Source organism: Sciurus vulgaris, assembly GCF_902686455.1.
Source record: "Sciurus vulgaris genome assembly, chromosome: 1".
NCBI classification, from domain to species: Eukaryota; Metazoa; Chordata; class Mammalia; order Rodentia; family Sciuridae; genus Sciurus; species Sciurus vulgaris.
The window spans coordinates 116,417,942-116,445,300 of NC_136461.1; the positions used below are offsets into that span (position 1 = coordinate 116,417,942).

A 27,359-nucleotide genomic window follows, 5' to 3' on the forward strand; every position below is an offset into this window, starting at 1 on the left:
GGTGGCAGAAGGGAAGCCAGATATTGTGGGCCTTGGTACCAGAACCCTTTGGCACTAAAAGCTGTGAGCAAGGTCTAAGTGGATGACATAGGCACGACGTCAAGTACTGAGGGGCGGGTCAAAGCTATGCCACGCCCACGCGTGCAGGGGTGCGGCTGCGCAGCAGATTGGGTTGTCCGAGTGCCCCTCCCCTCCGTTCGGTACCCTTCCTGGCTGGGACCGCGGGAGTCCCCGACCAGCCCAAGGCCCGAGCAGTTCCAAGAGGACCCTGGTGAGGAGGGCTTGGCCGCTGGGTGTGGATGGATCGACCGGGACTCTGGGTTGGGCAGGCGAGGGGAGCAGGAAAAATGAATAGAGAAGGGGTGGGGTAGGGTGGTGGCTGGATGATGGAAAGACTGGTCTGATATTGCTGTTTTGAGCTGGGGTAAGGGCGTACCACGGTTGCAGACTGGATACCTTTAGGGGCAACCTGCAGATGTAGAGTTGACATGCTGACAGCTGCTCCCTCCCCCTACTCCAACTCTGCTTTACTGTATTAAGTAGCCAAACCCCGCGCCAGCTTCTCCTCATCCTCTTCATTTCAGAACACCTGGGCGGGGTCTCCCTTGTCGCTTTCCTCTGGGAATGAAGGATAGGCTGGAAGGCAGGGCCAGATTGCTGCAGAAAGGATCCCGGTCCTCTTCCAAGCTCCGCACCCCCAAGGAGAGCCAGAGCGCAGCCGCATTATCTGACCCTCCCTCCTCTATTCCCGGGGGGTTACATTCGACTCCACCTGCAAATACTGCAGTGGAAACTAATGGCCAGTCGATGCCGATTTGCATCTCATTTAAATATTTTCCAAAGCAGCCCAGAGCCTTCGCAGGCCTGCTCCGGCCGTCAGTCACCTCCGTGTCCTTCTCACCGCCCTCACTGGCTGTCTTTCATCATCTCTGTCTTCTAGGTCTGCATCTGCGTTGCCAGGTAGGTGGATGTGAGAGGCCCTATCCTGGTTCTCTGGAGGCCATCTCGTCGCCGCTGGCACCATGCTGTCCCCTCAGAGAGCTTTACTCTGCAATCTCAACCATATCCACCTCCAGCACGTATCCCTAGGCCTGCATTTGTCTCGCCGTCCGGAGCTACGGGAGGGGCCTTTAAGCACGCCCCCTCCCCCAGGAGACACCGGGGGCAAGGAGAGTAGGGGCCCCTGCAGTGGGACCCTCGTGGATGCCAACTCCAACAGCCCAGCGGTGCCCTGTCGCTGCTGCCAGGAGCATGGACCAAGCCTAGAAAACCGGTTGGACCCATCACAGGAGGAGGAAGGGGCTGCCTCTCCCTCAGACCCGGGCTGCTCCTCCTCTCTCAGCTCCTGCTCAGATCTTAGCCCGGATGAGTCCCCGGTTTCGGTCTACTCGCGGCACCTGCCTGGTGATGAGGATGCCCACCCTCAGCCCAGTATCATTCCCTTGGAGCAAGGCTCCCCACTGGCTTCAGCAGACCCTGGAAACTGCTCCCCGGACAGCTTCTGCTGCTCTCCTGATTCCTGCTCCGGAGCTTCCTCCACGCCCGGTCCTGGCTTGGACTCGAACTGCAATGCACTGACCACCTGCCAGGACCTCCCTTCCTCCGGCCTCGAGGAAGAGGAAGAGAGTGGGGAGCAGGACCTCCCTACCTCCGAGCTCTCAGAGGCGGAGGATGGGAAAATCGATGCTGGGAAAACAGAGCCCAGTTGGAAAATTAACCCCATTTGGAAAATTGACACAGAGAAAACTGAAGCTGGATGGAAAATCACTGAGAACAATAACTCTGACTGGAAAATCAACGGAAATACTAAATCTAACTGGAAAACCGAACCTGGAAAATTCGACCCTTGTTGGAACACCACCACAGGAATAACTGATTCTGGCTCGAAAATAGATGCAGGGAAAATTGATGGGGGATGGAGAAGTGACGTCAGCGAGGAGCCAGTGCCCCACCGGACAATCACGTCCTTCCACGAGCTGGCCCAGAAGCGCAAGCGGGGCCCGGGATTGCCCCTCATACCGCAGGCTAAGAAAGATCGCAGCGACTGGCTCATAGTCTTCTCGCCTGACACCGAACTCCCACCGACCGGGTCGCTAGGTAGCTCCTCTGCACCTCACCGGGAAGTCACCACCTTCAAGGAACTCAGGTCCCGAAGCCGGGCCCCGCCCCCCCCTGTCCCGCCTCGAGACCCTCCTGCTGGCTGGGCCTTGGTCCCGCCCCGCCCGCCGCCCCCACCCGTGCCTCCTCGGCGGAAGAAGAATCGATCTGGGCTGCAACCCATAGTGGAGGGGCAGCTTGAGGAAGGCCGGGCGGTCAGCCTTGCGGCTGGTGAGAAGGCCCCAACCGTGAAGGAGCTCGAGGAGCCCGAAGCACAAACGGGCCTTGAGGGTAAGAGGCTGCAGGAAGAAGCGGGAGGAGGGCTGGGCCTTGGCCTCGCCCACGCCTCCGAGGCTTTCAACCCCGCCCCCTGTCTCCCCTACATTCTGTGTCACCCATCCTCCCCGCCCCTTTTATCAGCGAGCGCTCCGGGAAAGGGAAACTGGATTGGGCATTGGGTTATGGGACTAACTCTTTGCTCCCTCTTTCTCCCGCTCCTTCTTGCCTGGCTGCCCATCCCGCTGCCCTTCTTCCCCTCTGCGCCTGCCCTGCCAATCCCGCCTGCAGCCGGTCCCCTTCTGCTCCCTCGGCCCCTGATTTTTCGGTTCTCGGCCGACGGGCGCCCCCTGTTGGAGGGTGGGGGCGCAGGCGCAGCTGGGTCCCTGCTCCTGGCGCCTCTGGCCGAGTGGCCCGGCACCAGGCTGCGGTTGCTGGGGGCGCCAACTCCCCCAGAAGAGCAGCTGCTGCCCGTCCGCCTGTCCCCCGTGGGAGCCTATTCACCACCGACTCGGGGGGCCCTGCCCTGCCTGGCCAGCCCCGAGCTGGCACTGCTGCTGTCCCCGCTCTTTCCCAGAAGTAGCACCTTCCCCGCCGCGGCTCCCCCGCCCCGCCAGGTACCCGCCCCCTCGCTGCCACAGCCACCTCGTCCGCCGAAGGCCTATCGCTGGACCAGAAGCCCACCGCCTCCGCCCAGGCTACGTAAGACGGACGCGGGCACGCCCCGCGGGCCACGCCTCAGGCGGGTTGCCCTGCCCACTTCAGGGCCCTCCCACTCCCGCCCAGCCCTTAATGTTGGCTTTTTTCCCGGGTATTCAGCTAGGTGCCATCCTTCAACTTGGGCAGATTCTTAGCAAGTTCATCAGTCCTGGTCTCGTTCCTTGTGCTGTGGGGTGGTGAGGAGGGTTGCTGCTCTTCCGACTTCGCGGGGGTAAGCCCGCCCTGGACATAGTGCTGGCGGGCTTACCCGGCCTACATACCCAGTGTGTGTGTGGGGGGGTCTCAGCAAGTCCATTGTTAGGGATCTTGGGTCAGTGCACTTCAGGTCTAACCCTCCCTACCTAGATCCGAGAGGGTGGAGGGTGAAACACCCTGGAGCCCATTGGCCCTGGAGGTTCTGGTCACTCCTTCCCCAGTTCTGCCCCACGTGGGATGAAGGGAATGCCGTCCGCCAATAGCAGGCTTGGGACCCGGGTTTCCCCTTCCCGGCGCCTTCCTGCATCTTAACCTTTGGGTCTCACCTCCCTGCGTTTATCCTTCCTTTCCTGTCTGTCTTTTCATTGGTTAAGGCTCCCCACGTGCTCTCCGGGTCCGGCTCGTAGCCAGACACAGGGCAGTCCCTCAATCCCTCGCCTAGTCACCTCTTACCCTACAGGCCCCAGGCGTCTGGGTGGGGGTTTAGCGCGGCTGTCCCTCTCCGGGACTTCCCAGACGGAGGAGTTGGGAGCTGGGGCCTGAGGAAAGGAAATAGGAACCAAGGTGTGGCTCTGCGAGAGCTGCGTTATGGTGTAGAATTTCACTCTGGGGGATCAGGTAGAACTGCTTCATGCGGCCCTGTTCCTGCTTTCCCCAGGGGTTTCTGCAGACCCGCAGGTGACAATTGTAGAAGCCTCGTGTCCTTGCGGGTAACCCTTGGTAAGCTTCACTACGTCCTTCTTCCTTTACCCAGTTCGTAGTTCCTGGTCGTTCGCGGGTGTTCCTGGGGCCCAGCGGCTGTGGATGGCAGAAGCCCAGAGTGGGACTGGGCAGCTACAGGAGCAGAAAAAAGGTAGGTTGCCCCGATTCCTGACCCCTGGCTTCTCAATGAACTGCCCTTCACTTTGCATTCTTCAGGCTTTAAGGGTCAGATTGCATAAACTAACTTCTCCGTGCCCACTGGCTATACCCAGGATGTAGGTGAGGGCTTTGATACATCTTCCTGGTTCCCTCCCAGGTCTCCTGATAGCTGTCAGCGCCTCAGTGGATAAAATCATCTCGCACTTCGGGGCTTCCCGGAACCTGGTTCAGAAGGTGAAGGTGGCTGAAGGGAGGATGTTGGGAATGTGGAGATTAATATTGCTCTGGGGTCACAAAAAGACTGCGGGTGTTGGTGACTGGTTCCGTATCTGGACCGACTCGTGTTGCGCCACCTTCAGGCCCAATTGGGGGATAGCAGACTGAGTCCAGATGTGGGGCACCTGGTGCTGACCACCCTCTGCCCGGCTCTTCACGCCCTGGTGGCAGACGGGCTGAAGCCTTTCCGGAAAGACCTCATCACCGGGCAGCGCAGAAGCAGTCCCTGGAGCGTGGTGGAGGCATCCGTGAAGCCAGGTGAGGGGAGGGCAAGGGATTCAGCAGAGCAGGGCCAAGGCCTGGCTGACCACGCCCCCTGCCCCCAGGCTCCTGCAGTTCCCTGGGATCTCTGTACAGCCAAGTCAGCCGCTTGGCCCCACTGAGCAGCAGCCGCAGCCGGTTTCATGCCTTCATCTTGGGCCTCCTCAAGTGAGTAGCCTTCCCACTGCCTCTCCTGGCCCTGAGACCATTGGGGCATCATGTGTGGGGCACAGTAGTTGTGTCCCATGGCCCTGGAGAAGGCCTCCCCTCCCCCAATCTCATCCCCCATCCTCTGCCCCAAGAGGACCAGAGTCCTCCACCTCCCTGAATTTGCGTTCCCTTTTTTCTTCTCCCCCAGCACCAAGCAGTTGGAGCTGTGGTTTTCCAGTCTCCAGGAAGATGCAGGTCAGGGGCTCAGATGGGAGAGGATAGGGTTGCTGGCCTAGAAGGGAGGGAGGGAACGCCATCTCCAGTTGGTTTCCACTGTTGCCAGAATATTAATCCAGATCTCTTATCAGTATTTTGCTTAAAACTCTTCCAGGGGATCCTATTGCCCATGGGAGGAAAGATTGAAAGCTGTTGAAGCAGGGCTTTCTTACCATCAGTCTTCCTGGGTGGTCCTCCTTGCCCAGGGCCCTGCTTTTATGTCATCCCTCCATCTAGAATCCTGTCTCTGTCCCTCCTGTTTCCTCATTAACTTACTTTCATCCTATGGGTCCTTGCTCAGTGAGGCTCCACTCTGCACACCTTGTTTTGCTCGTGCTCCAGAGGCTCTCCTGTCCTTCACCTTTCTAGTCTTTATACTGTAATTTAGTTACCACAACTTGTTCTACATGCCTCTCCCTCTGGAGGCCATGGTTACACATGGGTGGGAACACATCCACCTGTCCCCCTCTCTGTCTCACAGTGAGGACCGGGAAGATGTTTGAATGGGTCCAGGGTAGGGGCTGATGTTGGCTTTCTCTTTCTCAGGCCTGTTGTCCCTTCTGTATCTGCCCACTGGATTCTTCTCCTTGGCTCGGGGTGGCTGCCCGTCCCTGTCCACAGAGTTGCTGCTCCTGCTACAGCCATTGTCGGTGCTCACCTTCCACCTGGACCTGCTCTTTGAGCACCATCACCACCTGCTCCTGGGCCAGCCTCAGGCCCCCGCCCCTCCAGGCCCGCCTCCAGCCCTGCAGCAGACTGTACAAGCTGTGCTGCACTGGGGGGGCCGTCTGGCCCAGAGTCTCCGGGGCACTTCTGGGGAGGGAGCTCCCAACCCTTCACCCCCTCCAAGTCCTCCTACACCAGTCAGCTGGTGGGAGCAGCTGACCCAGGCCTCCCGGGTCTATGCTTCTGGGGGCACTGAGGGCTTCCCTCTTCCCCGGTGGGGACTCAGGAGACAAGGAACCACAGCTGAGGGTACACAGGAAGGACCCCTGCCTGCAGAGGAAATGGCACCAGGCAGAAGCTTGTGGCTTGGGAGACTGTTTGGTGTGCCTGGGGTCCCCACAGAAACTGAGAATGGAGCCTTAAAGTCCAGGTATTGGTGTACCTTGTCTGCTCCGCAACTTTCTGCTTTCAAAATAAGAATGGGTAGGGATGCAGCTCTATGGTAGAGAGCCCTGGGTTCAAACCCCAGGACCACAAAAGACCCCCCAAACGCTAGTGACTCCAGATGCTTTAGATGAGACTTTTTTTTTTTTTTTTTTTTTCTTTTTAAATAGTCTTGGGAGCTAAAAAGTTAAATTTTTAAGTGATTACATTTTAATGGTTGAGTACCTAAATAATGCTCTTGATTTTACCTCTTGACCCTCAGCCTAAAATATTTACTATTTGGCCCTTTAGTAAAGAAAAAAAAAAAAATAGTTGCTGACCCCTGCTTTGGGGCTTGACCATTGGTGGATCTTTAGTGGTTTCAGGTACTGTCCAGTGAACATCTGGATCTCTCTTGAACTGGTATAGACCTTGCTGGTTCCATAGTCCCTTGTGAATTTTGGAGTTGCATACCTTTGCTGTCATCTCCTTAATCACCCTAAAGGTACTTGTGTCCCACAGCTGCCACTGCCCTGAGCAATGACCAGCTCCTGGGGCCTCAGTCTCTTTCTTCTTCCAAACTCTGGGTTCTTGGATTCTTTCTCTGGAAGTGGACTGATTTCTGTGACCCTATGTCCTTTCCTCCAGGAGACCATCCAGTTGGCTGCCCCCAACTGTGAGTGTGTTGGCTTTTGTGAAGCGGGGGGCACCTGTGGAGACTCCTTCTTCAGAGGAGCTTGTGGCCTCAGCACCCAGCATGGCACAGGCCCACAGGTAAGAACTTGAGAAATAGACCTGTGTGTACTGTTATATAGGTGCATTTCTGTGATCACAGAGTGGACAGTAGGCATGAAAGACTCTGGACTTTGAAATTACCATGCTTAGTTTGCATTGCATCTTTGCTATTTATTACCAGTGTGGCACTGGTTCCTCTGAACCTTAGTTTCTTTCTTTGTAAAAGGAGGATAATTTATAATCTTTGCTATGGTTGTTATAAAAATTAATTTTATAAAAGCATCTGGTACGCACTAGGTATGTGTACACTAAGGGATTGTTTGTCCCTTTAGTGGGGTCTTTTAATTTGGCATCAGAGGCTACTACTACTTTGAGTTCTTTTGGGTTCTCTCAGCCCATTGAATTAACCTTGATATTCATTCAGCAATATTTTGGGGGTATAACTTTTTGGGGGTCCTGGAGACCAAATCCAGGGGTGTTCTACCACTGAGCTATATCCCCAGTCCTTTTAATTTTGAGACTGGGTCTCCCTAAATTGTTGAAGCTGGCCTCAAATTTGCAGTCCTCCTGCCTTAGCTTCCCAAGTAGCTGGGATTACAAGTATGTACCACTGTACCCAACTTGGGCACATCTTATATGCCAATCATGCCAAGCAAGGGAATAGAAAGATCAGAATATTGGAGTTCCTGGTCTCAAAGGGCATATAGTACAGTGGAGATACCAATGAGAAGATGAGCAATTGCAGTTGAGTATGGTAAGGACTAGGAAAGAAAGAACAAGCTGTTTGGGGTCTCAAAGGGAAGCTTGGAGACTCAAAGGAAGCTCAGTAATGGCATGATATGCATCTCGCAGGAGGAATAGGAGACAAAGGTGGGGAGGCCCAAGTGTGTTGAGAAACTGTGGGCACATAGTGGAGGGGGTCAGTGGGCCAGCTAAGGAGGCTGCATTTTATTAAGGCATCCTGGGAGCCCTTGAAGGAGCTTAAGCCTGAAAATGATGTGCTTGCTCAGGTTTTAGAAAGCTCTCTCGCTGCTGTGTGGAGAATGGGGCTGGGGAGGGAGGCCAAGAGAGACTCATGAAGACTAGCTGATTATATGCAGTAGTCCAGAGAGAGAACATAAAAGCCTAAACTAGGATGATGGCAGGAGAAATGAAGAGAAAGAATAGATGGCATAGAAGGAGATAAACACCAAACAAGTTTTGGTGATGGACCAAATTGAGGAGTGAGATGACCTTATTTTTGCCAGAAGCAAATGAGTAGGAAGTTGTGCCACTATGAGAGACATGAAGTAGGATTGGTTTGAAGTGTTAAGGGAATTTAGTTGGCCTATTGTTGAATACGAAGCACCAGAAAGAAGTACAAATCATGTCAAGTAAGAGTAGGTTTGGTGCTCAGGAGAGGCTAGGGTCGCAGGGAGAATCAACATGTTGATGGCTAGTTCCTAAAGTGTCTTTAGGAGGCCAGTCAGTGTTTTCAGAGTTGAGCCAACAGGGGCACTCCATATAGTAGGGAGTGAGAGCCAGGCACAGTGGTATATGCCTGTGATCCCAGCGGCTTGGGAGGCTGAAGCAGGAAGATTTTGAGTTCAATGCCAGCCTCAGCAACTTAGAGAGCCTCAGCAACTTAGAGAGGCCCTAAGCAACTCAGCAAGATCCTTTCTCTAAAGAAAATTTAAAAAAGGGCTGGGGATGTGGCTCAGTTGTTAAGTGATCCCGAGTTCAATTCCTGGTACCTACCAACCAGGCAAACCAACAAAACCCAAGCCAAAAACAACAAACAAAACCAAAAAAAACAAAACAGGGAGTGAGGCTGGAGAACAACCCGGGGCACCCACACCTCTCCTCATCCCATTGTTTTCCTCTGGCTCCCCTTAGGGCTGTTCGGGCTCTCTGTGACCACACTGCTGCAGGACCTGACCAGTTAAGCTTCCGGCGTGGAGAAGTGCTGCGTGTCATAGCCACAGTGGATGAGGACTGGCTTCGCTGTGGGCGGGATGGCACGGAAGGGTTGGTGCCAGTGGGTTATACCTCCCTTGTTCTTTAGCCTTGGGAGGCTTTCCTTTCCTGTGTATGTCACCCTTTTGTCACCTGGGAATGGAACAGCTCATGAACACTATGTAAACTGACCATCCCAGAAGCCTTCTTCCTGTCTGCAAAATGGTATTTCTTCCTACATCATTTCTGCTAATATTTAAAATAAACTTTCCTTCTTCCCTCCTTATCCATCTGTAAGGTGAAATCTGCTCTTCCAAAAATTAAAGAGAAATCCCCTTCCATGCAGCCTTCTCTTTCCCATCTGTATAGGGGAACATCTCCCTTCCTATCTGTAAATTGGAATCTAGTCCTCTTCTCCATCCCTAAGTGGACTGTGCCAGTACAGTATATGCCTCAGCCCCCAAGCCTAGAAGGGCCTCTAGTCTCCTTCCTGTGTACTGAATCTCTCCCATTCTTTCCATTCCATGTTGCCTGTATTTATGATGTACTCATGCTGTGCTAGGTGCTGAATTGAAGCCTGGACACCCCTGGTGGGTGGGCCTGTGGTAGTGGTCTGCCTCTTTCCTCCTTTGTCCCAATAAAGTGTGGGAGTTGAATGTGTGTGTGTCACTGTGAGTTTTAGGACATAGGCTATGTGGGAGGGAGAGAGATTCTCTTACCAGAGGCCTAAGGCAGATACTTCTTTCCTAGTTCCAACTGCAGGTCTTAACGTTCTCTGAGGAATGGGTAAGTGTCCCGTTTGGTGCCTGGAATCACATAAATGCTTTGAGACCTGCTTTGTTTTGTTAGACTGATATGAGAGGAACTGAAATAAGGGCAAAGAGGGAAGACTTAGCCCTTGAAACATTACTTATTAGATTCATATTTGAGGTGAAGGAAAGGATCAAAGGCTTTTAAGAAGTGACCTTATATGGTGGTGCTGGGGATTGAACCCAGGGTTGCTCTACCACTAAGCTACATCTCTAGTTCTTTTTAGTTTATATTTTGAGGCAACTCACTAAGTTGCCAAGGCTGGCCTCAAACCTGTGATTTTCCTGCTTCAGCCTTTTGAATTGCTATTTATGGGCATGTACCACTGTGCCCTGTGACTTTTTTTTTTTTTTTGCAGTGCTAGGGATCAAACCCAGGGCTTTAGGCAAGTGCTCTACCACTGAACCACACCCTTATTCCAACATTTTTTTTTTTTTTTTTTTGTACTGGGGATTGAACTCAGGGTCACTCAACCACTGAGCCACATCCCCAGCCCTATTTTGTATTTTATTTGGAGACAGGGTCTCACTGAGTTACTTAGTGTTTTGCCATTGCTGAGGCTGACTTTGAACTTGTGATCCTCCTGCCTCCCTCCTGAGCCACTGGGATTTCAGCTTGCCACAGTGCCCAGCACATTTTTCCCATTTATACATATATGTACATAAATATACACACCCACATGCACACCCAAACATATATATGCATGTACTGGGAATTGAACCCAAGGGTACTTAACCACTGAGAAATATCCCTATCCCTCTTTTATTCTTTATTTTGAGACAGGATCTAAGTTGCTTAGTCTCACTAAACTGCTGAGGCTGGCTTTGAACTTGTGATCATTCTGTCTCAGCCTCCTGAGCCACTGGAATTACAGGTGTGAGCCACCATGCCCGGCTTCCTCTTTAATATTGCTACTATGTGGAGACATAATTTTAAGTAAAAGCAAAATAACTTTACATCTCTTCCTTTATTAGGAGGTTTTTTTTTTCTCCCCAATCTTTTGAAAAAATGAGAAGAGCTAAGATATTTCACGGGTTTGAGGATGGAGTTGGGACTCACTAGAAGAGGTTGTCTAGATAAGGGAGAAATCTAAAGCTAGAAGAATAAAAAGCTATAATTATGACCATGCAACAGGATGATCTGGGAGAAGCTGACAGCTATGATGTGAGACAGGGCAAAGAAGTTTTCCTTTACTTTGGAAACTTGGTTAAAGACACTGGCTAAGTAATACGGGGGAACTTTAGGGAGATAAAAATCTTAGATTTAAAATTCTGCAAGTAGTTAGAAGTAGGCTAGGTTAGATTCAAATGCCTCCATACTCTGTCATTTCCTAAGACTGACACATTCCCCACTTTTGGTCAAATCATGTTATCCATCTCCTGGCTTTGTTTTTTATGTTTAGCTGGCTTTTTCAATTTTAGGTTGGTTTGCATTTCAAGTGTTTTCTAGGGTAATATTTCTCAAACTGGATCTTAAGGGTTACACTTTTAGGAGTCTGAATTTTTGAGTTTATTAAGTTCCTTCAATTGCAAACTACCACTACAAAAGAAGTTATATTTTTGCCAGGTGAAGGGGTGCATGTCTGAAACCCAGCTACGGAGGCTTAAGCAGGACGACTTTGAGGTTAGTCTCACAAATGAAGTGAGGTCCTAAGTTATGTGATAGTGAATATAGAAGAGTGCTATTATTATTGGGACCAATATAATTGTGGGGAACTCATAATTTCTAAGGTTTAAGAACTAGATACTAGATACTAGTTCTAGATACTAGAGCTTTCATTTCCCATGATGCAAGCTGCCCTCTCCTGCTTCCAACTCTTATTCCCATGTGCTTTAGAGTGGTGATTTTGGTAATTATGAAGAGTCCTAAAGCACTGTTGGGACATTAACGAGATCTGGCTTGATGTGACTTTTGCAACCACAGTCTAATGGTTCTCAGGCTTGTGTAGGTGGTAACTGAGTAGTGGGATCTCCTTACAGAACACAAAAGAGGTCAGTCAATGATATAAAATATAGCTTTATATAACCTAGAACAGTATGGCTATCAAACTTAAAAAAAAAAAAAAGGTAAAATTAAGAAAATTTAACACTAATATATATATATATATATATATATTTTTTTTTTTTTTTCCTTCCAGTTATGAAGAGACTGTCATTTTACAGCAGGCACTTATTCTGGTCTTTTTTTTTTGATGCTAAAATAGAACCCAGGGTTGCTCTACTACTGAACTACATCACCAACCCTTTTTTTTTTTTTTTGAGACAGGGTCTTCCTGCACAGTTGCTTTGGTTTCCCTTGAACCTTTAATCTCCCTGCCTCAGTCTCCTGAGTAACCAGGATTATAGACATATGCTACCGTGTCTGCCTTTGTATCTTGTGCTGAACTGCAGGCGATTTGAACTTTTATTTTTTGGGGCACTTCACCACTGAACTGCATCCCCAATCATTTTTATTTATTTTTTAATTTGACACGGGTCTGGCTAAGTTGATGAGGCTGGCTTTGAATTTGTGATCCTCCTGACTCAGCCTCTGAATGTCTGGGATTACAGGTTTGCACCACCATGCTTAGTGGACATTTGAACTCTTGTAGTCAATTGCCTTACTGCTTCTGAGCAACTGTATTTTACTTGAGCTTCTAGCCTCAATGTCTGACCTATGCCTGGGACAGAATTTTATCCTTTCAGTTATTTGCTGCAGTGGGTTTATCTTCCTTGATTAGTAGGGCCACTCTGACTCTTTCTGAGACTTCTATTTGAGCACATAGACCATAGCAATCTTTGGCAAGTTACTTAACCTTCCCAGTTTTCACTTCTATGAAAATGAGAATAACAACTTCAGAGGGCTATTATGATATTAATGAAATATCCATGTGATCTTGGGCAGCCTGTCTGTTGTGGCAATTTCCTCATCAATACCAAAAGGATTGTTGAGAGGATTAATCAATTAATACACAGAAAAGGTGCTTAGGATACTAATGGTCTAGCACAGCCTAAAAAAAGTGGCCTCAAGTTGTTGCTAGCCTCAGAGGTTTTAAATGAGATAATGAATGTGTGTGCAAATGATGAATGTATAGGATAGCATGGCATGTATGAGAAACAACTGATGTTTAGTATGGGGATTATTGTGCTGCTGATTGGTTAGGTTGGATCTAAGAGAAAGATCCTAGAATTGAAGAAGTAGCTTTACCCAGCAGTTTACAAGTGGTGAATGTGCTCAAGGGGCCCAGGATGTTGGTAACATGGTTTTACAGAGACTCCCTTAGAAAAAGGATGGAAAGGAGGCTGGAAGATCAAAGGAGGTAGGAAAGAGGGGGGGGTGGAAATAGCAAGCTCAGCACTCCAAAGTTAGGAAAAGTTTTTTTTTTCCATTTAATACTAGACTTTCAAGGATTGAGATGCAAGCTTTTTATGCAATTACATCCAATGTTAAAATTGGTAATACATAATTTACAAAGATTAACATCAAAACAATCATCTATTTAGATATGCTTTTGTAAAAAGGAAATATATTAGCAGCATTTATATTTTCCGCAATCACACAGCCTACAGACATGCAGACTAACTCTGTATCTATTTGCAGTGATGTAGTGCTTTGCCCCGCATTTCAAACACCAAAACCCGCCTGGCAGCTGGGGGGTTCTTTTTATTTCATTATTATAAAATAACTGAAAAATAAAAAAAGGCATTAATTTCTACACCAGTAAGAAAAAACAAGTTTTTGCACTTACCTAACATTTGATTGTCTAAAAAACATTTCGGTTTTTAGTCTTTCAACAAAAGAAAGATAAAATGACAGAGCGTAGTGTCTTTTGCTTCTGTTCTTGCATTTTACAAAGTTTTTTCTTTTTTGTCTTTTTTAAAATTTTAGTGTTTAACACTATTAAAAGAAACATTGAATTTTAATCTCTTTCTTGTCATTTTCTTGCTTTTGACTAAAAGGAGACCCCCAAAGTGCCCCTAGACCCACCTCCCTCCCACCCATTCCCTGCAATGAAAAAACAAAAGAAACCACTCAAACGGGCTTGGACATGCGATTTTTCCAGCTCCACACGTGAGTATCTTATACCCAGGTCTCTTAGTAATGTACAGTGCTTCTCTACAGTAAGAAAATACTCCAAACTATTTTCTTAATTCTCTTTTTTTCTTTAATAAAATATTTATTTTGCTTTTTCTCTGCTCAAGGGGATCTATGGCATCCCCTGTTTCTTTTTTTTTTTTTTTTTTTTTTTTCCTTTTTTTTCTTCAAGAATGACAGAGAAAGGAGAAAAAGAAAAAAAGTCAATGGAATGGAAGGTGGTCAATGTTTCTACCTAAACGAGTCAGAGCGTCGTCATCATAAGGGGAAATGTACAATTAGGACAGCATTGGTCCAGTATTAGAAAAAAGTAATGGGGACATGTTTACTATTGTATTGCTTACCAATCACGCAGCAGATATATACATATATATATGTATATATATATGTGTGTGTATATATATATACACACATGTGCATATATATATATACACACATGTGCGTATACACACACACACACACACACACACACACACATACATATATATATATACACACACAACTTGGCACATTTAAAAACCATCTTTTCTCTTATAAGAACATCTAAAACATATATGCATATGTATGTCTGAGAAGACAACAAAGCAAAGCTTTTTAAATTTTATTTTTAAAGAGACAGTATAGTCTGGTAACTTCTGGTCAAGAGTATGGGAAGGAAGGAGACACCCTGGATATACCTCCTGATGATGAAATCATTCAGAAGGGTGGGGGAAGCTGGGACAAGGGATGAAGAGAACACACTGTCTCTTGAAGAGATGGACATGGAAAACTATACAATTCAGAAAACAAAAGTAGTGTTTTAAATTGCTAATTTATATTTAACAAATAGTCTGATAGGTGAATACTGCTGAACAGTTCATGTAGTGACTTTTATTGGGGTGTGGAGTTTAGAGTTCTTTTTATGTAGTTTTAAAAATGATTTTATTTTGAAATGGATTTTCATTTGCACAGCACAGCAGACACACAAGAACCACAGCACATCAAAAACAGCATGTGTGCTGGCGGGGGCCTGGCTTTCTCATTAGAAAAAAATATGTTTCGGCAGGTTATTAAGGTTAAAACAAAAATAATTACATGAAGTACTACCCTACTGACCCCATAGGGGCCTTCCCTATCCCATGATTCCATTCTGGGGAGTAGAGGCAGGGAGAGGGGCAGCAGTTACAAGTGCTTTGAGCTGTCAAACTCATGTTTAACTTTGACCTGGTTGGACAAGAAAGGAGAGAGAAACTTTCCTAGTCAAGGGTCTGGGAAGAGGCCCCAGCTACTGTATCTGTTTTAGGTCTCTGGGGTAGCTCTTGGAGCCAATAGAGAACAGACAGGGTAGTACTGGGGAGCCTGGTCCTTTCCCTTTGGATTCTGAGTTACACCTGGGCCTAGGAAGCAGCTTAGCAGTGCCTGTGGGACCAGAGGATGACCCAAAAAAACCCAAGCTGTCAGGAGAGGCAAGTGCTGTAAAGTACCAAAAGGTTCTAGTCATCAACATTGTGAACCTCCCTCCTCTACATTATTAACCCTTAGGGTGAAGCAATGGAGAGGAAAATTAATTAAACTGAACTGTCTCAGACAGATTCCCTTCTCTTCCTCTCCACTAAGCTCCAGGGCTTATTAAGTACCTAATATCAACAACATGAACCCATTCCCCTTGCCTGGACGGACCCTTCCTGTCCCTGTCTACGCCCAGAGAGCAGGAAGCAGAACTGATTAGCTCCACTGGATCCCAGATGCTTGAAGTTCTCATTCTTTGAGGGTCATTTCCGAAAACTGTTTTCCGGGATAAACAAAGTACGCCTTCGTAGTCTCCTGCCTGATCCTTCCTCCAGCAAGTAGGTCACATCAATGGCTGAAAACAGAACCAAGGATGCTTATCAAATACCACTCTCCCACGCCTTCTTCCTGATTTGAGCTCTAAGGAGAACACATGAGGAATTCAAGGATTCCTTTTCTGATCTGTAAGCAAATTAGGTCCTCCTCCAGTCCTAGATGAAAAAGGTGGTTCTCTAGGAAAGGAGATCATCTCACCTCCCACAGTTTCACTCCTAAGATAGAACTAAAGGCAGGCCTATGAAAGAACTATACCATTTTCTTGTAACATTTTCCATGCTGGGCCAGAAATCAGCAGTTGTTCTGGAACCTGGGGATGAAGCTCACTTACTTATTAGCATGTGAGGCCCTGGGTTTGATCCCCAGCAACACACACACACACACACAAACACACACAGACACACAGACACACACACACACAAGTTGTTCTTTTTCACTCCTCCACTTCTCACTTATCTTCAACCCTAGATATAAACCTGATGCTGCTTACCGTTTTTTCCAGGGATTTTTTCAAGAAGATTGAGCAAGATTTGGTTGAGTCGTTCCCGCTGGTTATGCCTTCGTTCCTCAGGGGTACAGACTGATTGGGGTTCTTGACTACTTTCCTCTGTTTTTTTTTCAGCCTCACTGACTTCAGCAGTGGTTCCCTCCCGTTCTGGTTCCTCCAGGTTGGGCATCTCATTGGCTGCTTGCTCCTGACTGGCTAGTACCTCTTCAATCAAGGGCAGGGCATCATCCTCCTGACCCAGGTCTTTCAGGGGGGCCTTTGAGCGCTCAGACTTCCAGGATGATCTGCCAAAATTATATGCAAATTTAGGACAAAGCTGAGTAAAGACTGGGGAAGAGAAAGAGAATAAAGGGTAGAGGCCTCAGGATGGTTGAGATCCTGGAGTCTAGTTGTTGGAGCCTTGGCTTGAGGTAAGACACTTGACTCTGGTCTTTACTTTATTATCATTAAACAAACGACTACTTTTCTCTGAGATTTAATTTCTTTCTTTTTTCTTTTTTGGTACTAGAAATTGAACCCAGGGGCACTTTAATACTGAGCTACATAACCCAGCCCTTTTTATTTATTGTTTTGAGATAGGGTCTCACTACATTGCTCAGGGCCTAAGTTGTTGGGACTGGCTTTGAACTTGTGATTCTCCTACCTCAGCCTCCTGAGTCACTGGGATTAAAGGCATGTACCACAGTGCCTGGCTTTGAAATTTAATGTCTTTTTGTACAACTAAACCTTTTTTCTTTTTCTCAAGGATCTGAGGCAAAAATGAGATAGAAATACATAAAATACACCAGGGATTGCTAGGTCCAGTGATTTGGGAGGCTGAGCCAGGAGGATTACAAGTTTGAGGCCAGCCTCAACAATTTTGTGAGGTCCTCTTTCAAAATAAAAATGGATGGGGATGTAACTTAGTGGTACAGTGGTCCTGGGTATGTATGTATCTATCTATCTATCTAAATAAATAAACAAATAAACAAATAAATACCACACACACATATACCCAGAGCTGGTAAAATTGTTTAGTGAGTTCTGACTGCTTCCTGAGTATAGAGAAACTATGACACAACCTCATGAAACCAGAAGTCCAACTACAATAAAAATAATTTAAATGAAGATTTTACTTTTCCTGAATCACATTTCCAAACATATTATTTAATATTTTCTGCCTCATGGCTGGCTATTGTGGGGAAAGCAATTGTTATTCTCCTACTCAACAGATAACTGAAGAAAAGCCTTCTTCTAGTCCAGCATGGTGGTGGACATCTACACAATTCTAGCAGCTCAAGAGGCCAAGGCAGGAGGATCACAAGTTCAAAGCCAACCTAAGCAATTTAGTGAGACCCTGAGCAATTTAATGAGCCCTTTCTTAAGATAAAAATAAAAAGGAATGGGGATGTGGCTCAGTGCTAAAGCACCCTGGGTTCAATTCCTGGTACCCAAAACTACTACCACCACCACCAACAACAAAGAAAGAAAAGAAAAGAAAGAAAGAAAGAAAGAAAAGAAAGGCCATCTGTGCTCTTTCTCAAGGAATTTCCCTCTTTTGCAGAAAATAAAAATAAAACTTATGAGCCTAAACTGGCATGCCTGATATTTGTTCCTTAATAGAGGTACCAATATTTGATATACCTTGAGATAATGGGGAAAGCTTGTAGATATCTTAAAGAGACTTTTCTGAATCTATCTGGAGTTCCAAATCTTTCTTTTCTTCTCTTATTTAACTTCCCACAAATATTACCTCTGTCCCAATTAAGGCTGCATAATGGGATCTTGCCTACTGAAGTCCAGTTCTTCCATATTGGTACTACACTGGGCTACACTACAGAGAACACCTAATCCCAGCAGTGGAGTTGAGTGGGTTAGCTGCTTGTTCTCTTGCTCCATTTGAACTCCTGGTTAACCCCTTAGGATCCCATGCATACTCCAGGGACTTACCGCCCGCCGTTCCTCTTGTAGTTGTCTGGAACATAATGAGGCTGCAGAGAAGAAAAGGGAGTGGTAAGTATACTGCAAAATCTAGCAATGCTAGATCTGCTCTGGGTCCACTCAGGGTAAGGGAGGTAACTGGGTGACTGTTGTCAAAACTGACGTTTAAAACTTCTATCAATCTGTAGGCCACAATGTGTTTTTTATGTACACCTAGAATGACAGTGGAAGAGATAAGAATACAATTTTCTCTGACTTGTTCTACCTTTGAAATGGTTAATATTGGGGTTTTAAAGCTAATCAGTTGAACGAGCAAGCAACTCAAGTAAAGCTGTTGAATGAGCAAACACAAAAGATCAAATGAATAAGAGGAATGAAACATGGTGGTGGGTTAGGAGAAGACAAAAGACTGGAGAGATCCAAAAAATAATATGGATATACAGGTTTACTTTCTGGTTAGATTATTTCTAGGCAGGGTGACAGCTACAAATTTGGACAGGCCCACTGCTATAGTTTATAGTGTCTCCCATGTGTTAAAGATGTGTTAAAGGTTTGGTGTTCAGTCTATGGTACTACTGGGAGGTGGTGGAACATTTGGGAGGTGGGGTCTAGTAGAAAGAAGTTAGGTCATAGGGGGTGTGTCCTTTAAGGAGTTATTAGGATGTTGGTCTCTTCCTATTTTTCTGCTTCCTGGATGTGGCGAAGAAAGCGGCCTCCTGCATCACACATTTTCTTCCATGAGGTACTGTGCTGCCAGACTTAAAACTGATGAAGCCAAGTGACCGTGGTCTGAAACTTCTGAAACCATGAGACAAAATAAATTTTCTCCTTCAGAGTTGATTTTCTCAGGTTATTGTTTTTCCACAATGATGTAAAGTTAACTAATTGACTTACTAAAGAAAGATTCAATGATGAGGAGCCTGTTAGCTAGAATTTCATTATAGCAGAGATGAATGGATGACTAAAATCTTAATGAATAAAAATTATTGGCATGTGTTCTCAACAATTTAGAAGAAAAAATACACAGAAAAGAGGCTGAAAATGTTGATAGTGGGTGTTTTCTAGGTAGTGGAGTCAATATGTTTAATTTTTTCTTAACGCTTTTTTGCTTTTCAAATTTTATTTAATAATCATATCTTACATCTTTTAATCCAGGCATAAAAAAGAAAAGGAATTGAATTATTTTCATCAAAGGTTTTTCTGAGGTCCTTGACATTCTACTTGCTTCTTAAAATTATAAGAGTGCAAAAAAACAAAACAAAACAAAACAAACACACACACACACACAAATTAGAGATGTGGGGCTCAATAGCAAAGATTGAAGAGAGTTGAGAGAAAAAAGGAAAACCCAACTAAGGTATAATACTATAATCAACAATTTCCTGCAATATATGAGGAGATGTATTTCCCTATCAGGAAATATATTTCCTTATGAGGAAATGTATTTATGATGTTCAAAAATGTCTCCCACAGAGATGGAGATTTCCCCAGTTTGAGATGGAAACAGGACAGAGAAGCAGAGAGACGTGAAGATTGCTACTTTCATGCATAAACTAGACTGTCCTTACATGTAGCATCAAGAAAAGAAAGTAACTTACTGAGAAATCTCTTTTGGGAGTGAGCTTCTTGGGGAAGTGATCAAAGGCATAAGGTTTGGTGCAGACAGGATATCGATTCCGGTGAATCTTGTAAAACAGGTGTGCTGACTTGTCAAGACGATAGTCACAGATGTACACATCTTGCTCCTTTACTCCTTTGGGTCTCCCTGTGAGTCCAAACACTGTTTTAAAGAATCCAATTTCCCCTTCCCTTTCATGTGCTGCCTAGAAGCCATCACACATCTTTGGGAGAGCAGCTAAACTCATAAAAGGAAAACATATTTATCTGGAGAGGCTGAATTAATAAGCACTGGTGGTCAGTTCCTAGATAACAGTGTCCAAAAAGGAGACAAGGAATACATTGAGAAGAATAAAACTACATGATAGGAAGAAACAAGAAATGTAGATTACGTAAATATTTTGAGGGAAAAACAGAATATATTATATGGAGTTAAGACAAAAGAAAGGGGGTATAAATAAGAGGGAAGAACATTTGGAAGCTAACACTTCAAATGGAAAGCGTCATTAGTGTTACAGAGCTGCAAGATGTTTGCCAGTATTGGAATGGAATATATATTACTTTGCTATGATGCTGAGAGAAAAGCTAATAAGTAAATGGACTATACTAAAAATGACAACTAATATACATTAGACTTCTACTGTAAGCCATAAACTCTCTAAGTCCTTTTGTGTATTATTTAATCTTTCTTTACAAAACTCTTTTAAATACAAATCCTATGTTCAGCAAGAAAACATATATATTAAGTATCCTGCCCAGGGTCACAAAAGTGAAATTATTACACGATATTTAAAAATGTTAACTAAATAAAAAAACTGGAAATGAACATTTATTGAGGACCAGATAGAAAGAAAAAAATTTAATACTTCTTTTTGAAGTTTCACAGCTAGCACTAGAATCTTTACATTGAGATGACTAGAATGGAGTAGGCAATTATAGATCAATAAATGGGATATAAAGTCATTTCTAACTAGACCAGATCATTTACCTTTACAGTATGTATAGAGGTCCAACACACAGCAGGTCCCCACGACAGCTTCCAAGGGAATGATCTCATAGAGTGGTACCCGAAATAGTTCATTGTGGTAGAAACGCCGGGATGGAGAATGGTGGGTTTCATGGGGACGGAAATAATGGTGACCAAAGGCAAACCGTTCCTCTCTTAAAAAGAAAGAGATGGGGAGGGAGGAGGGAAAGTTTAGTTGACTAGCAAAATTCTAGTGCATATTCATCTCTGCTGGTAGGATATATAGCTGGAAGAAAGACAGGAACTCAGGACATACTTTTCATTCTTCCAAAGCTTCTCAATTCGGAAGATGTCAAGTTTATCTCGGTTGATGTGAGATAAAAGTCTATAGGACTGACGGACTGGGTGGCCATCAGGAGTGCGCCGACTATCCCTCATCAAATATACACAGTCACCTAGGAAGGCACAGAACAAAGGAGAAAGTTAAAATGATTCCTGAATGAATTCTGTAAGGCATCCATTATCTGACCCAGGATCCACCCAAAGAGAATTCACAAGCTACACCAATATAAATACAGAAATCTAAAAGTTTAATTGTGATGATAATCAATTCTATGAGAATAACCTGAGGGAGTTCTTCCATCTCTTGGACTTCCTTATGTGGCTTTCCTAGTTTTCAAATTAGCTTTATAAACCTGTCTCTATATATTAGTATTATATGGTGGAAGGGTGACATATGTAAATATAAGGTGTAAAGATCAATATTTAATTGCTATTAAAAGCCATCTGGAACGACAACTATTATGTAGATAGCAGATAGTTCCTACTATTCTAACAGGTCTGTTCTGACAAGTAGGATTAATGCTTTTGTACACACCTTGACGAAGCAGCAAGTCATCACGAAGCAAACAGATGAAATAGACGCAGCCAGGTTGGGCATAGTGGGGCCGAGGGATCATGGGTACCTCCTGATAAGAACAGAAAGCCAATGGATAAAGGCTAGAATTACTATATTCATCCTTTGAGAGGAAAATAATTAAAACCTAAAATTCCCAACCAAGACTCACTCATTTCAATACACTACAGATGTGACAAAAAATGAAAACAACTAGTTATTAGACCTGGAAAAGTGAAGGTAGAGGAAAAAACTAATAGGCTAAGTATTTCAAACAATATTCTATGAAGCACTAATTGTATGGTTGCTGTTATCTAGGAGATATCTGAAAATGTGTGAAGGGGGATTATTTTTGGTACTGGGAATTGAACACAGGGGTGCTTTACCACTGAGTTACATCCCCAGACCTTTCATTTTATATTTTATTTTCAGTAGCTTAGGGTCTCACTAAGTTGCTGAGGCTGGCCTCAAATTTGCAATTTTCCTGCCTCAGTCTTCTGAGTCTCTGGGATTAAAGGCATGTGCCACCATGCCTGGCAAAACCTGTTACATATAGTGCCATTCCTTCCATAGATTTCTAAGATTTCTTCCATAGATTTTACTTTTGTTGTTATTTTTTGTTTTTGTGGTGCTAGGGATTGAACCCAGGGCCTTGTGCTTACAAGGCAAGCACGCGTACCAACTGAGCTATATCCCCAGCCCTATTTCACTTTTTATTTAAGCAGACTCCTGAGAAAATCAAGGGAAGAATTACCCTCAATATAAAGTTTAAGAAACTGAGGACTAGACAAGTTGAACAATTTATCAGAGGAAAGTCTGTGTAATCAGAGCAGGGTGCATAAACCACATGCTACATCTTTTACTTATAGATCAGAAGTCAGTTTACCCTGTCCACAGGCCTTGGGTCACACTGCTCACAAAGGTAGTGTTCCACATCTGAGTTTACTCCCATACAGTCACAGTGTTGCCACACCTATAGAAAAATGTACAGATGATTGGTGATAAAGGGATTTGGATGTATCAAGGAGTGTTAGGGGCTAAGAATAAAAAAAAGCAGTATGACAGGGTAAAGTGAAACAGGATAAATGGGTGGATAAAAATTAAAGATAAACAGTAAAACAGGTCTGAACAGGTATACAAATTCATTCATAATACATAGATCTGGGCAAATAAGATGGAGAAAGAATAAGAAGATGGATATGAAACTACTACTAAGTAATATACATTTATGATGTGACTATTGTGAAAGTCTTTACAGTCACAAAATGTTTTCATGTACCCTTATTTAACTTTATCCTCTTGACAATCCTATGTGTTACTTACAGACCCACTTTGCATATAAGGTAACGAGTTCACATGTATTAAGTGAAGACATTAGGGCTCACATTTGGGCCTTGACTCTCGCATCAGGAGACCTATGTGTATTTGTATATTGCAGTCTCAGTAAGCATGCATTACTTAAAGTGTGCTATCTATAATGTTTTTCTAGGTAAAGCACTAGTCTAAATACTATCTCTAGATCATGTGATAAATGTGCAGTGAAAATAGGCAGAGAACAAGAGGTAGAAAAAGAAGGCAACGGAAAATGAAAGAGAGATAAAAAAGGGGAAAGATAATGTGGTTAACACTGAGAGATAACAGGAACCAATGTTAAATTAAGAGTGCATAAAAAAGGCCACCATGCTGTAAGAGGTGTGGGCTGCATCTTTGAATACAGTCACCATGCTCATCAGGAACAGGCTTGTGCTTCACCTCCTGACTCTCACCATGCACTTGTCACACTGGATCATGAGGCCTTCGTCCTTGTAGAGGCCACAGATACAGCGGATTACATCATCATCCTTCTCATGCCCATTCTCCTTCTCAGAGACTGAGGTCTCACTGCTGTCTGCCTCACTTGCTGTTTCTCCCACAATCTCATCAATTTGGGCAGATGCCTCATGCCGGGCATTGTAGTAGGCCTTTCGCAGGCGGCAAACATCTCTGCCAATTGGGGATTTACGCCCATAGTACTTCTGAAGAAAGCAGAAGAAAGAAATCATGTTTGGTTTTCTGAATTTGGTTTAAAAATATGCATTAAGAGGTAGCATGGGGAGGATCCAAGATGGCGGACTAGAGGGAGGCTGTGTTCCTTGTCACTACGTAACTCCAGTTTCAAGGAAAAAGATATCGGTTCCTTGGTGAGGCAGTTTTTGCTGCTTATCAATCCCCCGTTTACCCCATTTGTCTACTGTGATCACCTGCAGTCTGCCAGCATATCAAGGCCTTTTTGAGTGCAGATTTCTCACTGTCAGGTGCCTATCATCTGCCATTTGCCTGCCTCTTGCCTGTCCATCACCCAACGCACGAGGTTCACCTCCCAATCATCCGACAGCAGTCAACAAACTGATTGCCAACCACCAGTGGAGCGCCAGCTGCCTGCTGTTGCCTGGAAGTTCACTGTCACAGTACCTGAAGGTTTGATTATACGTGGTTGCCGGCATTTTGAGACAACAGCCAGGCCCCACAGGACCCCTGGCGGGACTGACTGAGCCCCAACTCCAGGATCCCTCAGCCTGACCTATCACTCCCTGCCTCTGAGGCCCTCACATTGACTGACTGCTCCCTGCTGCCAGGACCCCCAGACCAACTGTCTGTGCCCTATCACTGGGACCCCAGACCAACTCACCGCACCCTGACTCCAGGATCCCGCAACCACAAGAAACACAACCCACCTCCAGGACCCCTGCCTGACCAATCGCACCCCACCTCCAGGACCTCCAGCTGACCACATTCAAACCCTGCATTGCAGCTCCCCATTTGCCAACACATTTGGAAGCCAGAGTGGCCGTCTTGGATAATCCTGGAAGCTGTATCTCCCATCTTTAGGTGGGGCAAATCCCATCCTGAGACACCTGCTGGAGACTTGAAGCTCATTGGCAGGTACCTCTAATGCATGAGGCTACTAAAGACTGGGAGGTTTGAATACTATATGACTGTTATAGTGTAGATTTTCTTTTTTCTCCTTATTGAACAATTTTGGGGCTGGGAATATAGCTCAGTTGGGCAGAGTGCTTACCTTGCAAGCACAAGGCCCGGGTTCAAACCCCAGCACCGCAAAATAAAATAAAAAATTAAAAAAAAGCAATCCCTTATTGAACAATTTTGTTTTTATTTCTTTACTTTTCTTGCTCTCTTTTCCTTTTGTTTACCTGTTCCCTCAGAGTCTCTTTCTCCCTTTTTGCATGCTAACAATTTCTTTTGATTATACTCTCACTTTCTATTATCTAGAACTTCTGTATATTCTTTTCTTATCCCATTAACAGCTACATTCTACATCCCTCTGCATACTCTTTTTCCTCCATTAGAAACTGCAGATCTTATTGCAAAACTGTTTGTAATACTGAAGATAATAATTGAACTCATTCTGTTTATTATGACAATATTGTTAATGTCCACATAGGAGTTATTTGGTCTAGGATTGCATAGTGTCTGAATTGGGCACTGCTAATATTGATCTCCCCCTTGAAGAAAAGGTTTAGGAAACCTATAAGGGCCACTATAAGCCTATAGGGGGGAATCTGCATACCCCAGATCTGCACTGTAGAGGGGAAGATACATGAACAACATGAAAAAACAAGGGAAGAAAATGATCCAAACAAATCTAGATTCTATATTAATAGAATCCAATGACAGTACGTTAGAAGAAATGTCAGAAAAGGACTTCGGATTATACATGACTAAGATGATTTGTGAAGCAAAGGATGAGATAAGAGAGCAAATGCAGGCAATGAATGATGATACCAATAAGCAACTGCAGGAAGCAAAAGATCATTTCAACAAGAGATAGAGATTCTTGAAAAACAACAAACGGAAATCCTTGAAATGAGGGAAACAATAAACCAAATAAAAAACTCAATGGAAAGCATCATCAAAAGACTAGACCACTTGGAAGACAGAACTATGAAACATCATGAAAAGATCAAATTTAAGAATTATTGGGATTGAGGAAGGCACAGAGATACAAACCAAAGGAATGAACAACCTATTCAATGAAATAATATCAGAAAATTTCCCAAACCTGAAGAATGAAATGGAAAATCAAATACAAGAGGCTTACAGAACACCAAGTGCACAAAATCACAACAGATCCACACCCAGGCACATTATAATGAAAATGCCTAACATTCAAAATAAAGATAGGATTTTGAAGGCCGCGAGAGAAAAGCATCAGATTATACATAGGGGGAAACCAACACGGATAGCAGCAGAATTCTCAACCCAGACTCTAAAAGCTAGAACAGCCTGGAACAACATATTTCAAGCTCTGAAAGAACATGGTTGCCAACCAAGAATCCTATACCCAGCAAAACTAACCATCAGATTTGAAGATGAAATAAAATCCTTCCATGTTAAACAAAAGTTAAAAGAATTTACAAATAGAAAACCTGCGCTATAGAATGTTCTCAACAAAATATTCCATGAAGGGGAAATGAAAAACAACAATAAGGTCAGCAAAGGCAGGAGCTACCTTAGAGAAAAACCACTCAAAGGAGAAACCAAGCCAACTTAAAAACCAAAAATAAGCCAAATGACTGGGAATACAAATCATATCTCAGTAATGATCCTGAACGTTAATGGCCTAAACTCATCAATCAAAAGACATAGACTGGCAGAATGGATTAAAAAGAAAGACCCAATAATATGCTGGCTGCAAGAGACTCATCTCATAGAAAAAGACATCCACAGACTAAAGGTGAAAGGATGGGAAAAAACCTACCATGCACATGGACTCAATAAAAAAGCAGGGGTTTCCTTCCTTATATCAGATAAAGTGGACTTCAGGGCCAAAGTTAGTCAGAAGGGACAAAGAAGGACATTTCATACTGCTTAAGGGAACCATAAATCAGGAAGACATAACAATAGTAAATATTTATGCCCCAAACAATGGTGCATCCCTGTACATCATACAAATCCTTCTCAATTTCAGGAATCAAATAGACCACAACACAATAATTCTGGGTGACTTTAATGCACCGCTGTCACCACTAGACAGATCTTCCAAAGAAAACCCAACCAAAGAAACCATAGAACTCAATAACAAAATCAATAACATAGACTTAATAGACATATATAGAATATTCCATCCATCAACAAGCAGATTCACTTTCTTCTCAGCAGCACATGGAACCTTCTCGAAAATAGACCACATGTTATGCCACAAAGCAGCCCTTAGGAAATGCAAAAAAATAGAGATACTGCCTTGTGTTCTATCAGATCATAATGTACTGAGAGTAGAAATCAATGACAAAATAAAAAACAGAAATGACTCCAACACTTGGAGACTAAATAATATGCTATTGAATGAAACATGGATAACAGAAAACATCAGGGAGGAGATAAAAAAATTCTTAAGAGGTCAATGAGAATGACAAAACAACATATCAAAATCTCTGGGACACTATGAAAGCAGTACTAAGAGGAAAATTCATTGCATGGAGTGCATTCCAGAAAAGAATGAAAAGTCAACAACTAAATGACCTAGCATTACAGCTCAAAGCCCTAGAAAAAGAAGAACAGAATAACAGCAAAAGTAGTAGAAGATAGGAAATAATTAAAATCAGAGCTGAAATCAATGAAATTGAAACAAAAGAAACAATTCAAAAAATTGACAAAACAAAAAGTTGGTTCTCTGAGAAAGTAAACAAAATAGACAAACCCTTAGCCACACTAACAAAGAGGAGAGAGAAAACTCAAATTACTAAAATTCGTGATGAAAAAGGAAATATCATGACAGACACCACTGAGATACAGAACATAATGAGAAGTTACATTGAAAATCTGTATTCCAACAAAATAGAAACCGAAGACATTGACAAATTTCTAGAGACATA

At 44.5% G+C, this 27,359-nt stretch overlaps 2 protein-coding genes across 9 annotated transcripts in view; one reads left to right on the forward strand and one right to left on the reverse strand.

The window, feature by feature from the left end:
• The first annotated feature begins 37 nt into the window (after nucleotides 1–37).
• On the forward strand, nucleotides 38–9,527 carry RUSC1 (RUN and SH3 domain containing 1). 5 transcript variants are annotated; one of them, XM_079104232.1, is made up of 11 exons: nucleotides 38–271; nucleotides 941–2,388; nucleotides 2,665–3,075; nucleotides 4,043–4,141; nucleotides 4,307–4,383; nucleotides 4,509–4,683; nucleotides 4,752–4,854; nucleotides 5,045–5,091; nucleotides 5,659–6,208; nucleotides 6,850–6,975; nucleotides 8,812–9,527. In XM_079104232.1, exons 2-11 carry the CDS (start codon nucleotides 1,023–1,025, stop codon nucleotides 8,978–8,980), a joined length of 3,123 nt encoding a protein of 1,040 aa, XP_078960358.1. In that variant the 5' UTR covers nucleotides 38–271; nucleotides 941–1,022; the 3' UTR covers nucleotides 8,981–9,527. The 5 variants fall into 5 exon arrangements, with proteins under 5 accessions (XP_078960358.1, XP_078960360.1, XP_078960359.1 ...); XM_079104234.1 differs by lacking the exon at nucleotides 2,665–3,075; XM_079104233.1 differs by lacking the exon at nucleotides 38–271 and having other exon boundaries at nucleotides 340–2,388.
• A 2,356-nt stretch (nucleotides 9,528–11,883) lies between these two features.
• The window catches only part of ASH1L (ASH1 like histone lysine methyltransferase), a 134,321-nt gene continuing 118,845 nt past the window's right edge, over nucleotides 11,884–27,359 (reverse strand). For all 4 annotated transcript variants that reach the window (XM_079104115.1, XM_079104116.1, XM_079104117.1 and 1 more), the window contains 9 exons: nucleotides 23,253–23,501; nucleotides 22,373–22,459; nucleotides 21,469–21,559; nucleotides 20,908–21,046; nucleotides 20,613–20,785; nucleotides 19,606–19,772; nucleotides 18,017–18,057; nucleotides 16,070–16,371; nucleotides 11,884–15,598 (listed from right to left, as the gene is read on the reverse strand). In XM_079104115.1, the coding sequence (XP_078960241.1) occupies nucleotides 15,507–15,598; nucleotides 16,070–16,371; nucleotides 18,017–18,057; nucleotides 19,606–19,772; nucleotides 20,613–20,785; nucleotides 20,908–21,046; nucleotides 21,469–21,559; nucleotides 22,373–22,459; nucleotides 23,253–23,501 (1,341 nt within the window). In that variant the 3' untranslated portion in view covers nucleotides 11,884–15,506. The remainder of the gene's footprint in view (nucleotides 15,599–16,069; nucleotides 16,372–18,016; nucleotides 18,058–19,605; nucleotides 19,773–20,612; nucleotides 20,786–20,907; nucleotides 21,047–21,468; nucleotides 21,560–22,372; nucleotides 22,460–23,252; nucleotides 23,502–27,359) is intronic.

Excerpts from the sequence above, each read along its gene's own strand:
- RUSC1 (XM_079104232.1), top strand. The coding sequence starts at position 1,023 with ATGCTGTCCCCTCAGAGAGCTTTACTCTGCAATCTCAACCATATCCAC. Across the intron at positions 4,684-4,751 it reads GGAGGCATCCGTGAAGCCAG|GCTCCTGCAGTTCCCTGGGA; the intron begins GTGAGGGGAGGG and ends CCCTGCCCCCAG. Across the intron at positions 6,209-6,849 it reads AATGGAGCCTTAAAGTCCAG|GAGACCATCCAGTTGGCTGC; the intron begins GTATTGGTGTAC and ends CCTTTCCTCCAG.